Source organism: Leuciscus leuciscus (genome assembly GCF_965113295.1).
Source record: "Leuciscus leuciscus genome assembly, chromosome: 2".
Lineage (NCBI taxonomy): Eukaryota > Metazoa > Chordata > Actinopteri > Cypriniformes > Leuciscidae > Leuciscus > Leuciscus leuciscus.
The window spans coordinates 25,392,670-25,407,761 of record NC_138726.1 but is presented as its reverse complement, the minus strand read 5'-3'; the positions used below and the strand labels follow the sequence as shown (position 1 = coordinate 25,407,761).

Genomic DNA, 15,092 nt, shown 5'->3' with positions numbered 1-15,092 from the left:
CAAAACTGAAAATTCTGTCATGACATTTTTTCTTATGCAAGCATTTTTTTTTTAAGAATGTTGGAAAACAAACAACATTGGAATCCTTCACTGATTTATCTTGTCTTCTTTTATGTTCCACAGAATAAAGGAAGTCTTACAGGCTTGGAACGACATGAGGGCGAGTAAATAATGACAGAAGTTTCATTTTTGAGGGAACTAGCACTGAAAATGCTTATTTTGCGTTTTGTTTTGTTAATTTTTTAATACAAACATTTGACCTATAAATAGAACAGCGGTTCTCCACCTTTTAGAATCCAAGTCCCCCTAGTGTCCACAGCTATATTCAAAGACTCCCTCTCGGCTTTCTTTTTTAATTTAGAGAAATTAGGAGTGTCCATAGATTAAGTAGGCCTAACTAAAATAATTATAATAAGAATATATAATTTGTAGAATTCCAGAAGTTTGGGGGTATATTCAAATAAGAAATACCTTGTTTTAGCTCATTTTAATGCTTGTTTTGTCTTATTTCAAAGCATTTTAAATCATTTTGAGTCATTTGGATGTTCTCTGACGCCCCTAGTGAGCCACGGTCCCCTGTTTGAGAACCACTGATCTAGAAGCAGTTTGACTCAGTCCTGCTCAGACACTGAGTAATTACAATCACATGCCTCTGTGAATTCTCAAAAACAGCTTTGCACTTGAGCAAGTCCAAATCACTAAAATCACTATTTCTATGGGTTAGAATGAGACCAAATTTAACAAATAAAAAAGCAGAAGAAATTAAATATCATTCTGAAGGGCTGAGAAAGTATTAATCAGTGGTTTTGCTCATCTGGTTCTGGTTGGGAAAAAAAAGGGAGGTTGGGAGACGGATATAGGAGGAGGGAGAGTGTTTGACAGACTTAATTGAGTTTATAGGCAGTTGAGATGGAGATAGTGGCATCTTTATACACTGGAGAACAGATCAGCCCAGTGCTTAACTGAAAGACAGGCCAGCTGGAAGCCTATGCACAGCTCAGTCAAAGAGTCACACCACCTCTGTGTGTGTGGAGGAGGCCTAACTCCTCCTCCTCCTCCTCTCTCTCTCTCCAAACTTGTGTGTCCTATGCAATACGGTATGTGTGTGTGTGTGTGTGTGTGTGTGTGTGCAGGCCTTAGTTTCTATATGTGTTTGGCTTACTATTGGGTTGTTGTTTAGCTGCATCTTTTGATCCTTGTGAACAGGTTAGTCCATTTGCTTGCATATTTGACATGTGTACATTTGTGTGTGTGTGTGTGTGTGTGTGTGTGTGTGTGTGTGTGTGTGTGTGTGTGTGGTTGTGTATTCCTGCTCGTTTGGTATCTGCAGTATATAGACTCATTCCGTGTTGCAGCTCTGATTTGCTGTGCTTAAGGCAGTATACAGACAGAAATGCACACACTTCTGCGTTATTGAAGATTATGTGAGGTGTTATATTGCTAATCCAGCATGAGTTCATTGATTTTAAGGCTGACTCAGATTTGTGAGGTGTTGCATGAGTGATGGATTAATCACTGTTTATTAACTGTCTTTGGTTTGTTGTTTCTTCAGAGCGGTTCATTATATCTGTCCGTCAGTCAGTTTTGTGGGCGGGATTAGCACACTCACCTAGAAGCAATGAACAATGGGCTTGTAAACAGTTGGTGTGTGTTTATATACACCTAAGGGCTCAACACCAATGCCAACTGCTGATATGTGGATGTTTTTAAATGACATGCTCTGCATATCTCTTACATTTACTTCCCCCCATTCTTTTTGTTTGACCGCTTCAGTGGCCATTTGTCGATTAATGTACAGAATAAATGCACTTTCCTCGCTGTCTTTGCTGAAAGCAGCATCCCGACACACATTCCTCTCTGTGAAGCCCTTCAGAGCTTTGATAGTGTTTTGTTTTACTGCTTGGCTTCAGTTTGAATCAGTGACAGGGACCATCTCTTAGGATATGAACAGCATCTTTCATTAGGGAAATGGATGGTCGTGTTTAAAAATGCCCAGTAGAATAGTTGTATTGTTTCCCCTGGTTGGATACACTTCGGTGCCACTAAATAGTTAATCTTTGTTCTTTTCTTCTCCATAGAAAGTCAAAAACTTTACTGTAATCCAAGCCATTTAGTGTGCACATATTGGGATTTTTTTCTCCCAAAATTGCTTGCTATGGTGCATTCATCTCTTGATAAATGTTTCACGGGTGTTCTCCTCATAACAACGCCTTGATTAATGAGAGATTACATTTTCTTTCATGCATCATTTATACTCTTATACCTCAGTTTTATGCTTCAAAAGAATACTTGCAAAAACATTTTGCAATGAAATAGATGATATTAAATTCAAAACACATGATTTGACATCATTGTGAACAAATTTCATGAATCAGTTGTGATGAAATCTGTTCTTTGGAGGAGACTAAATATTTGAAAATTTCTGCAGTTCTATTCATCTCCACTAGAGGGAATAACAACACTGCTCACCACTGCTTTGAACTCTGTGTGATCTGCCTATATTTGCCCTACTCATGTCCTTTTAACTTTGTTATGGTCTTTATTTTAAATCGCTGCATAATTAAACACCTGGCGTAACCGGTGGATGGTTCGCCCTCCTACATTTGTAAAATCTGTCATGTACAGAGAGATCGGGTGAACGACAGACTCAATGGCCTCAGGCCTTGGAAAGAAGCCCTTTTTTACTGAGAGAGATTATGGTGTCTGCACTGCTGCTTACAGTATGAAGAGGAAGACAGAGAGAGAGAGAGAAAGAGAATTTGCCTTAGTAGGATATAGGTTGAAGTAGAGGGATTGAGTTTTTCCTTCCTTTTAAGGGATTATATGAAAGTGTGGGGTTGTGTGCATGAAATTGTATTGGAAAGTGTATTTTAATACTATTTAATAGTCTTGCCATGTGGGATGCTGTCATGCTGAAGACTGATGCATGCAGACATGCTCATTATTATATATATGTACACAATGTGTCTATAGACACTGTAGAATTTAATTTAAAAAAATGTATCGTAAGTGGCTGCACACAATTGATTTTAGCTACATTTAAACAAATGCATTAAGTTGAACTAAAATTGATTAAGTTCAACTTAATGCATTTGTTTAAAGGACAAGTTCGGTATTTTACACTTAAAGCCCTGTTTACAGATCGTATCTGATGAAATAGAACGGTTCAGATTAAAATTTGGACACATGCTCCTGTCCCGAGAATTTTAGGTTTATTTCGCTTTTGTGGACCTATTTTGCCAAACGCGTCACACCCGTGATTCTTCCGTTGAGAGCTTGAATAATAGACACTCCAGCCCAGTTGGTGGCGATAATGCACCTTATAAAGGGGGGGAATAAACCTAAAATTCTCGGGACAGGAGCATGTGTCCAAATTTTAATCTTAACCGTTCTATTTCATCAGATACGATCTGTAAACAGGGCTTTAAGTGTAAAATACCGAACTTGTCCTTTAAATGTAGCTAAAATCAATTGTGTGCAACCACTTACGATATTTTTTTTAATTAAATTCAACGAATCATTTTTTTCAGTGTACGAGCATGCACGTTTTGCTACCAATAACATTACAGGAAATGAGAGAGATTATGCTGCTTTGTCCCTTCTTCTCTTTCCTCTATTATGGCTCTTGGGATCTGGAAAGATAAGACGCAGTTCTACATCAAAAGCTGTCCAAGTTGCAGCTCCAACTGTTGTGCTGTTTGTAAAGGACTGTGCGAACCAGTGGCGTGCAGTCAGTGCTGTTCTGAAACGAGGATGTTTTTTTTCACGTTAAATAAATAAGCATTATTTACACTATCAAGTAAACAACAATCAATACAATTCTATTTTAGTATTTTTACAGTATTTGAAACTAGGCAAGTTTTTATCACGGAATACGGTATTTAAAAAAAGTACTTTTTTAAAAAACTAAAAGAACTAAACATTTAAATACAATAAAGCACACAAATCTATAAAGTAAACAAATGTTTCAAACAGATTAAAGTGCAAAAGAATTGTAAAGAACATATAGGTAACACTTTACAATAAGGTCTCATTAGTTAGTTAATGCATTAACACATTAACAATGAGCAATAGCTGTTACAGAAGTTATTATTCTTTGTTAAAGTTAGTTAAAAACTCTTAGTTCATGTTAGCTCAGATCCATTAAATAACAGCTTACAACTTTAGATATTTTTATTTTATTTTACTTAATATGAAATTTTAATAAAGAGTTATAGATAAGTTATAGATAATATAATTTCAATATAGATGTTGAAATTAAATTAAGGTTAATAAATGCTTTAGAAGTATTTTTCATTGTCAGTTTATGTTAACTAATAAATTAACTAATGTTAAATAATTTTTCACGGTATTTTGAAGTGCCCAACAGTATCATGCATGTTCATTATCGGGATATATCGTATTACCGAATACCAGCACATATCTATTTGAAACTTTTAAAACACGGAACAAGACAAGATAATCCCACCCCAAACAAACTTCAGCTCTAAATGCTGTTAGTTTGTGTTTGTGGGTGCTTTTTACTTGTTACATTATTACATCAGTTGGTGGCGACATGTGGCTTTCTTCATGATCGATTCATTGAATAATTCCCTTAGCCAATTCATTAAAAACTGATTTATTCAAGAACAAATCACCACGACTGTATGTTGATTAGTGATGTGCAATGCATTCTGTAGCGGTTCTGCTTTGGCCTTGTTTGAAATTGTTTTCATTGGTGGAGCAAAAACAGAAGTTGTGTTAAGTTAGGCTACTCAATATTAACTTCTTGTTTATTGAACTATTGCTCATCATTCAATTTTTTTCTGAGCACTGTTGTGATTACCTGCAGCACTGCTGATATTCATACTGAATACTGAATGAGAAAAAAAACAGAAGTAAAGGTTGACTAAAGGTTACAAAGACAATTTTTTTCTTCTTCTGTGGATTAACTTGCATGGTTCACCACAAGACTAGTAATGTGTTCTAATAAAGTAAGTAGGGCTAATTTGATTACTTGTGGACCTTAATGAAATATTAGCAATTTAAATGTTGTTTGCAACGTAAAGTGTGGGGCACAGATGAAGGTGAAGCGTCACAGGATCATCTCAGTTTAGAGAAAGGTGTGTAAAAGTGAAGGAAGTGTGCAGAGATCGTATGAGAAAGAGAAGTCCTAGCTTTAACCTCTGGAGCAGTTCTAATCCTCTCAGATGTCAGAGTGGAGGGCATTCTTTCTTTGGGTTTATTCATCCCTCTCTTCTCTTCTCTTCTCTCATGTTTCTTCCTGCCTGTTGAAAAACTGAGAGGCTGACTGAAGGGCCAGGTGCTGTTGCTGTAGGAAAGTTACACAGTGTAAAGTTGCCTCTCTACGCACCGCACTCACCCATGATGCTATAGTGGCAGTGCTCACAAATCTACTGTAATAAGATCAGATATGATCACATTCAGAATCACTGCACTAGACTTGAACTAATTCCCAGCCTTACGTTTGTGTTTTGCCTCTAGATGGCGTATGTTTATGCGACTGAGGTTTATGTGTGTGTGTGAATCTGAGGTCTTCAGAGTTTTGGCTCTCATCGTCTTCGCTCAGTACCTTACAAGCTCCATAAACCCATCCATCATCTCTCCATCTCTGCGGTGCTCATCTGTTTCTGCTTAAATACATTGTGCATTTTCTGTTCTGTTTGAGTTTCTAAGGTTTTCGCCTCATCTTATAACACCCTCCATTGAAACAATATTATTCTAAGTCTTAAAGCTACAAACGCCAGCCTCCTCCGTGTTGGGAATGCCGAATGGCTCGGAAGGCAGGAGGGGATTATTCATTTACTACAAACAAATCTTCCAGCGGCTCCACATAGTTTCTGGGTTTTCTTTGTGATTAGTTTTGGTCTGGTCCTCCATATTCTTTCTTTCTTCAATAATGTCTGTGTGGTGAGGAGCTTTAGGAGGCCTCAACCCCCTCCTCACTAATCTCTCCACAATATTGTTGGGAAATGGCTCCAGAGGACGGAGTGAAAAGGAGGGAGCAAAACCAGGATAGGAGGAGTAAAGTATGCGTTCCCTCCTCCAAGGCCCAGTTCATGGGGTTTTCACAAAGTCTGCCATGAGTTAAAAAAAATTGAGGAAAGAAGGGGGGCTCTCTCTCCTATTTCTCCTTCCGTTTTTCCTCTTCACTCCACCTTCTTTCCCTCCCACCACTCCTTCTTTTTTATTTTCTCTCTAAGCCCCCTAAATGTGACCGCGTTCTTCTGCACCCCTCACCCTCTCTTGCAGCAGAGCAGAACAGCTCATGCTAGTGTCCTTTTCCATTTGCTTTGTCAATTTGTCCTGTGGGAATCGGGAAAGGTGGGTCCTGGTCTATGATCCAGGTGAGTGTTGAACAGGTAAACTTTGTTTACCACTAGAAACTTGTTTGTCAGAATGAGATGAAATAGTCTGCAAGTTTTGCTTCCAGTGACCATTTTTATTTAGTTTTCCTGCCAATGCAACTTGCAAAATCTGTGTGATGTGTCCTGGCAATTACTTCCACAGGTTGACCAATTATGTTTGTGGAGTTTGATGAGGCTACATGACAGTGAGGGAGAAGCGTCGATTTTCAGTCATGTTTTTATGACTGACGGCTGGCTAATGACAGAAAATTCCCAGCATCTAGGCCTTTGGAGAACTTTGTGTATGGAGTTGATGATTGACAGCCAGCATATTGTAAGAGCCAGAGGGAAGAGAGATGTCATGAGAGTACCGAAACCTGCTGTGCTATCAGAGTTTCGCCTCCCTTTTCTCTTTCTGTTTCCCGTGTAGGAATGAAGTAATAGTGATTTTCAAGCAACTCTGCAGGTTTGACAGAAGGTGCTTAAACTAAAGATGCTGACACAGCTTTTATGATGATTGAGCGAGCAGAATATATTATGGCCATAGACGAGAAGAAAAGCCAATTGAAACCAATGTGGTATGCTGGAAGAGACGTCATGTGCTTACACTGACACACAGTTTCATGGGGGAAATCTGATCATTCTTCTGCTCCATGTCTTGTAACATTAACTCGTTTTTATTAGCACAGTTCTTCTGGAGGTATGATCACAGAAACACAGCATACAGATGTTCCTAAAGCATTTTACTCTTTAGCTGTTTAGCTGTTTCACTTACTGTTAGTGTCAATGTCAGTCAAGCATTTATATGAAGCTTAACAATATTGCTGTTGTCACATTTAATCATAGTAACAGTTGGTTGACGTGGTGCACAGGGTCACTTTGCAGCTGGAGTCACTGCTGTCATTAAGAAACAGGTCCAGTTTCTTCTTATACCTTGTTGAACCCCTAATTATTAATATGGCAAAAAGGATAATGGATGTTTCTTCAACTATGGGCATTCTTGGAAAAAACAGCCTCTTAAAGGGAATGGGATAGTTCACACACACACACACACACACACACACACACACACACACACACACACACACACACACACACACACACACACACACACACACACACACACACACACACACACACACACACAAAAATACATAATAAACATAATCCATATAAATCGAATGATTTAATCCAAGTCTTTTGAAGACCCTGCTTAAAAATCCAGTATAAACCAGCATGAATTCCAGTAAATGATGACAGAATTGTCATTTTTGGGTGAACTAACCCTTTAAAGACACGTTTCACACTATCACACTATAGTTTATTTACAGTAGTTTATTTGTCCACTAACAATATCCAACAGTGGACCACCAAACAGTATTCTATCTTTTTTTTTCCCTTTTCTTGAAATACACAACTGTGTTGTTTTGCATGATAAAACGTTCCAGTTTTAATGTGTTTTTCATATATCAAAAAGAAAAAATCGACCCCTGGGAAATTAAGTGTCTGAAGCTGAAGAAACACCCAGATATTAAAGGATGTATTTTCTGTTTAAATGGCGCATAGTTTCAATACCATGTATTTTATCTCAGCTAAAAGTGATAAGCGATAAGTTTTAGACAGGGCTATATGTTTTTATATATATGACAAATTTCTGTGAACAATATTTATTTAACAATTGCATGTGGTACTGCTGGTGGCGTAGAACAATTGTTGAAATATTTAAAGTTTAAAAAGCTGTTTGGCATTCAATTTCACAGTTAAGAAAGCTCAAGCCTCAAGACACAGCTTAAATAATTACTGTAAATATTTATATATTTATTGAGTGTAAATGAGCTTTATTTTGGCAGAGGCAATACTAAACGTACACAGTGGACCGCGATGAGTCGCAGAAATTAAAAAGACAGTATTCCTGCTAAACTCACTCATTGAAACACTCAACCCCAGACAACATTAGCCTGCAAACCGACTGACACACAGTCCTATAAGTCTTTGTTTATATGAGTGAAGATCTAGCATTTGGGTTCTCTTATTTTCTCTCAGTTGCTGTCTCTCTGAACAGTGTGTCTTTTGTTAACTGTTAGATCCTTCTTACGATCTCTTGTGTTTAACAATGTATGCGTGTGTGCTTCTGTGGTTCAGAGAATGAGAGTGTTTCAGTGAGGGTGCATGTCATTCTCTCTTTCTCTGAGTATACAGATCACATACATACACAAGGGCATAGTTGAGAAAACAGACATTTATCAGCAGTCTGTCATCAACGGGCTTATGTAATGGAGTATGTGAGTGTGCGAGTGGATGGGACAGATCCAGGATTCCTCTTACATAACTAAATGACTGGGGCACCTGACCCCAGTGATTGTGCCATGAGCTTCTGGTAGTCCATCATTTCTAAGCTCCATCTAGTTTGGTGAGGAGGATTGCTTCTAAGTGGAAATGTGGTTTGATAAAACATCTCGACAAAAGATTTAGATCAGGGGTTTTCAAATGTTTGGTCTGGGGAACCCTAGGTGGTTGCAATGGGACAATGTAAAATGAAGAGCAACATGAAGAGCAACAGTGTTCTAGTAGCTCAAACATGAGGACATGGGTTTGATTCCCAGGGAATACATAAACTGATAGAATGTTGAATTTTCAGCAGCCATTACTCTCAGTTATAAGTCTTACATGATTCTTCAGAAATCATGCTAGCTGTGTCTCATTCCTATGGCTACTCCCTCCGGAGGTCACATTTGTTGACCACATACGGTTGTCTTATTTTAGGGAAGTTACCAATATAGAATTGGATGTAATTCCTTGTGAGGTGTAAATTACTGTATTTAGTACTGTAAGTAGCCTCAATGATGTACGCGGCTGACAAATGCGGACAAATCCGGAGGGTGCAGCCTTTAAAATGAGACACTGATTTTGGTGAAACACTTCCTATTATTTTCAATGCTGAAAATAGTTGTGCTGCTGCCTGCTAAATATTATTTATGGAATCCTTGATACAGTTTTCTTTCTTTTTTTTGGATTCTTTGATGAAGAGAAAGTTCAAAAGAACAGCATTCATTTGAAACATTATACCATCATAAACAAATAAATAACAAATAACATTCTAACATTCTAAATGTTTTTACTGTTGCTTTTGATCAATTTATTGCATTCTTGCTGAATAAAAGTATTAATAACAGACCCCAAATCATTGAACAGTAGTGTATTTTTTATTTAATTTTAGTATGATTTATTTATTTGTTTGTTTGTTTTTTAGTATAAATTGATTTATACTAAATGATAGTCTTTACAAATGATATATAATATATAGAAATCCTTTTTTATTTAGGAAGCAGGTGGATCATCATATTTGGGGGTCCATGGCATAACAAGGTTTGAAATCCCTGATCTAGATAATTGATTTTCTGGAAAGAACTTCTCTTTTCCAGAACCTTCTGCATGAATTCCACCCATTCATGCCTTAGGATGTGCTTTGTAAGTTCTGTATCCCACCATTTTGAGCATCACAGACATGAGTCAGAACCCATATTTTCACCTTTCAAAGATAAGATTTGATCATCTATCAAGCCATAAACAATAGTCAATTGTAAGTTAATCAATCCACAGCTCTGGGTCTCTTTCCTCTGTCAGTTGTTTTTGCTTGCATGAAGCAAATCCTCCTGTGCTTCCGTCTCTGGCAGCAGGACAGCCGTCCTCGTTTGTACAGAGACTTTTGATGTAGTGTTTGAGCCGCTCCACCCCACTTTCTCCATCCTATCATAGCGTGAGCTGAACGACAAACCTGATGTCCCTTTAAACCTCCCCTGCTCTGCATGCACAGTCCTCCTTCTCATTCCAATAAACTGAGCAGTTTAGCTGGAATTACAATCCCCTAATCCAGCGCTGCATGGAGGAGTTTAAAAGAGATGAACCAACGGAATAATCAAATTAAATGAAATGATTGTTCAAAATACATAAATCGATGAAAGAGAGTCTGAAAATTAGATTAAGGCACTAAAGAATGGTTTTCTATCTAGACGACTGTCGAGCACAGAGGAGAATTGGAGAAGGGCAGTTGAAGCGCTGATGGGGTGTGTGTGTAATCCAGCGGGTGGATGGACAGTTACGGGTTGTAATCTGCCATGTTCTTCCTCTTCTATATGCCGCCAGCAGTCGAGTCGGATTATTAATCCACAGCCAATTACTCCAAATCTCAATCTGCGGCCAGATGTCCAGTGCTCTAGATTCAGCCTCTCGATGATAAACCATGGACAGGCATACACATACACACACATCTCAGTGACAGTAGGACATCTGATTTCATGCTGTAAAACAGGAACTACAGGATTGGAGCTGAATGATATTGTGGATTGGCAGCACTGATCTGAACACACTCTGGATGTGCACTAAGGTACCGTAAAACCCGATTTATCCCCTTTGTTCTGTTTCCTGGGTCTATGAAACAGTGTTTTTCTCTCTCTGCTTCCAGCACCATGTTTGTGTGGGGGAAGTCACAAATCTAGATATAGTAAGACAGTAGTTTATTTGTTCTGTGGTGTAAATAGACCTGATTTGGTTAGCTCTTGTCATCTGAAGGGTGAGGTGCTCGCACACACTGGCAGGCTTTAGGCGCGACTAGCTGTTCACATTCCAGAGAGGAAGTGTGAAGCCACGCATAATCCACTGATGGACCCCAGGGGACGCTTTTATCATTCTTAACTGATTTTTATTAACTCCTTAAAAAAACAAAACACTACAGCAGATGATTTCAGAGTTTAGAGGGACAATATGAGAGGAAAAGCTCAGTGGAAGAGATATTCAGCACATGATATCCTAGTATTTATTTATTATAGGATTTTTTAATGTTGTGAGTTAGCTTTTATTTTTATATTTTCAGTTTTCATTTTCATTCTTGTTTGTTTTAGTCATTTATATTAAATATTTCGGATAGCTTTAGTTTTAGTTTTGTGTGAATTTCACACGGGTCACTCTTGAATGTGTGTGGTCTGAGAAAAGGACGAGGAGAGATGACAGCGGAGCGGCTCTGATCTCATCTCACACTTTCTCTCCTGTCCAGTGAAAAACAATAGGATCAGTGCAGCTGTGAAGCCAGCTGTCACTTTCAGCTTGGTCAGTCAGCAGTCAGACAGCTGTTACTGTACGAGCTCTAATCGTCCTTACTGTTTCTCCGTGTCTATATGAGATCTCAAGTCTTCTTTTCTCCAGTTAGACATGAAAATCAATAGTAGCAGATTCAACACTGGACAGATTTTAGGTGATTGTGAGCCTTTTTTACTTCAAACATATTTGATATCAGATGATTTTGAATAATTCATTAAAATATTGCTCATTTGCATATCATCTGGATGCAAAAATTCATGTATTTTCATTTGATATAATGGGGTGAAAAGAACAGCGAGCGAGTGCTGTGATCAGTGAGATGTGGAACCATGTTTTTTTTGTGATGTTTCAGTTTGTGTCATCATTGTACAAGAAAGTGTTCACCCAAATTCTGTCATAATTTACTCACCCTCATGTCAGTCCAAACCTGTATGACAGTTCTGGATTCTTTCTCCGCTATTCCCTGCCACTTAAACAGCTCTATAAAAACAGTCAATGTGACATTAACTGCATACGAATGTTGGTGTTGGTCTGAACAGACGCAGCCATTCATTCAATTTAAAATGTTTATCGCACTGAATTTTTTGGTGTGAGGCCTCACCCAGGTAAAGGTCAATTCACACTGCACCGACAGATGCCGACATACGGTAACAGATACTTTGTCAGTGTGGGATCAGTGTGTTAGTGGGATCAGTTGGTGTCTGTTTGCATCTGTCAAAGCTTGTTTTCACTGATTAAACATGCCGAATCGGCGCTTGTCGGGTCGTGGAATGTCTGAGAAGTGACTTCCTGTAATCTGGTGATTGTCTGCATTGGTCGGCGTATGTCAGTGCTGTATGAATTTGTCTTAAAGGTGAACTAAGTAACTTTTTTTACCTTAACTGAACAGCTTCGGAGTCATTGGAATGGTTATATTACTTATTTCGGGTTGAATGGTGGTCGTTTCGCACACCCCCCTGGTGCCCGTGAGCGGAAAATACGCACTTGCAACTTTGAGCCGGCGGGCCGCCGGCCGCTGCGTCAGGAAGTCTCGCGTGATATCAGGTCTCGCGATGTAAACAATTGCTTTACGGCCAAAAGAAATCTGCTAGAATGCTGTCATTATTGCGCTCCCTCACGCTGTCCGAACCCGAATGAAGAAGACGTTTTAAAGAATGTCCCATCTGCTTTGATGTCGTTGATCTATAGCCTCTGGTGTCTGAGAATCAACAACGAGTTTTTACAACAGTGTTGTCAAATATCTATTCCGAAGCTGTGGGGGGAGCTCTAGAGAGAAACCTGCGAGCAAAAAGCGAGAATACAGCGAAGAAGTCCCGAAGCTACTGAGTGCTGCTTTAACAGGGAACGTTCTCAGAACTTTGGCTAACGCTCTGGCAAAGTTCTCTCAAAGTTATGAACAAACATTATTCCACTGATGTTAGAACATTTGTTTAAAGTTATCTGGTCTTTAATAATGTTCTCAAAATGTTAGCACAAAAACATTATTTATACATCGGTCATGGAATTTTTTTTCTAAAACGTTTCAGTTGGATGTTTGTCTTACATTTGTTTCTACTTGTTTCAGAATGTTTAGAGATCATTCAAAAGTAACGATCTCATGTTTGCAGAATTATAAAATGGAATGTTCCCTCAATGTTCCTATAGCCAAGCTTTAAACATTCAGAGAACATTTCGAAATAACATATGCATAACTTAATGGGAACGTTAGGAAAACGTTATGTTAGATAGGTAAAACCTACCCTGGAAATCCAGAGTTCTCGCGAGAGCACAAGTTGAATTTGCTCAGTGAGTTACTCTGGTGTCGAGTAATGATGCTCATTAAATATGCCCTTGTATCTGAGCTGCACCAATCACATCGGGTTATCTGATATAGGTGGGCCAGAGGCGAGCTAAACAGATGACGACAGCGCTGTGACGTCGAAGTCATCAGTAAACATTCATTGCAAGATGGCTATGGATGAACACCAGTTGTTTGAAATGGCTTTGGCCGCTACAATGAACTAGTTAGACTTGGCTTTTTATCTAAAAGAGTAACAGAAGACGGTGCTCGAATCGTTCCTTTGCAAGAAAGGCATTTTTGCTGTTTTGCCGACTGGATACGGCAAGAGTCTAATCTCAGTTAGCTCCGCTGGTAGCTAAGCGTATGGGGTTTATTGTTGTGATTGGTCGTAGCGTTATCCAATTGCGTGTGGTGAGATTTTCAAATGCATGCTTGGTGCCGCCCCTCGAGCTGGCTGATTTTCATTAGTCGATGCCAGACTAATTTATAGGTAAAACCATGTTTTCTGTACAATATAAAACAGGATATATATCATTCAGTATTTGGTTTGTCTCTCTTTTGCTTTAATGGCAGCAGCACTCAAGCTGCATGACCTCCACAAGTTTGTGTCAAACCTGATGATCATGTTCTCTAACATGATTTTGAGATTATCCAAAAAGCATCTTACTCTTCAATCAGACCGTATGTACAAAATCACATGATCTATGACTATGTGATTCGATTATTTGATAAGTTCCCTAGAAATGTGCAATATATTATTCATTTTTCAACATGTTTCTTAGTTTTAAATGTGTAAAAATCGTAAAACATCCTGTTGAATTCCAGGCTTAAATTAGAATCACAGATTTTCAATGTGGTGTCATTCTTTTGGACCCCACTGTATATAACAGCCACATAAGTATTCATGAGTGCATATGAATGTGCATGAATAGTTCATGAAAAGTCTTTTGAATGTGTAATGGAGCAGTGTGTGTTTACTCGGGTAATGCTATTGTCAGTGTGTGTGTTTGACCTCAGGTTGCCCTGTGCAAAGTGCTCAACAACTGAGCCAGTCTTTGCCTGAGCACTTCCTCTGCCCCTTCCTTCCTCTCCCTCCTGTTTTTAAAGGAAGACTGTTTGATCACTGCAGAGGGTCCTGGAAAAGTTGACGTGGTATTTGAGGTGAAAGAGTAAACCTGTTCTGTGTCTGGGTTTGAGGGGGAGAGTGCCTCCAGGTAGGAGGGGGTGTATTATAAATGTTTGAGAGAGCTAAAAGATATTTGAATCCACTCCAGTGGAAATGTATTAGAAATTGTGGTTTTATTGTACTCTGTGTGTGTGTGTGTATATTGGCGTGGGTAGTTTTTTTAGGTTAAATTTAATATGGATGTGTAAGGGAAACTGTATATTTTAGGTGTTGTAAATGACAAATGACTTTGACCTTTAAATAAATATATATATATATATTTTTTTCAATTTAAATTAGATTTAAATGAAGTATAGAGACCAATTCAAACTACACCTACAGATGCAGACCAACAGCAAAAGACACTTTGTTGTGTTTTGTCGGATCAGTTTGTTACATTGCATGTGTTGGCGTTGGTTGTCACTTGGTTTAGCTGATTAGACATGTTCTATCAGCGTTTGTCAGGACGTGGAATGTCTGGGAAGTGACATACTGTAATAATCTGATGATCCGTGTTGGTTGGCGTCTGTTGGTGCAATGGATTGGCGTTAGAATGCCACACTGCTAGACATGCTACCTGTGTGTGTTTGTCAGTGTGTGTACAGGTTTGGCAATGGTTTTGAGGGCCAAATCTCCTACTAATATAATGAAATATCATGATAACCAACTTGTGAGGACATTTGACGTATTTTGAAACCACAAATTC

The 15,092-nt window shown here is 38.6% G+C and overlaps 1 protein-coding gene across 5 annotated transcripts in view; it reads left to right on the top strand.

The window, feature by feature from the left end:
- nhsl2 (NHS-like 2) overlaps positions 1-15,092 on the top strand; it is a 72,629-nt gene that overhangs the window by 21,243 nt on the left and 36,294 nt on the right. The window contains exon 1 of one of the 5 annotated variants that reach the window (XM_082162535.1): positions 4,256-6,347. The exons of the other annotated variants lie outside the window; for them this stretch is intronic. Coding sequence (XP_082018661.1) covers positions 6,269-6,347 — 79 coding nt within the window. The 5' untranslated portion in view covers positions 4,256-6,268. Of the gene's footprint in view, positions 1-4,255; positions 6,348-15,092 lie in introns of those variants that run through there. 5 annotated transcript variants of the gene reach the window in all.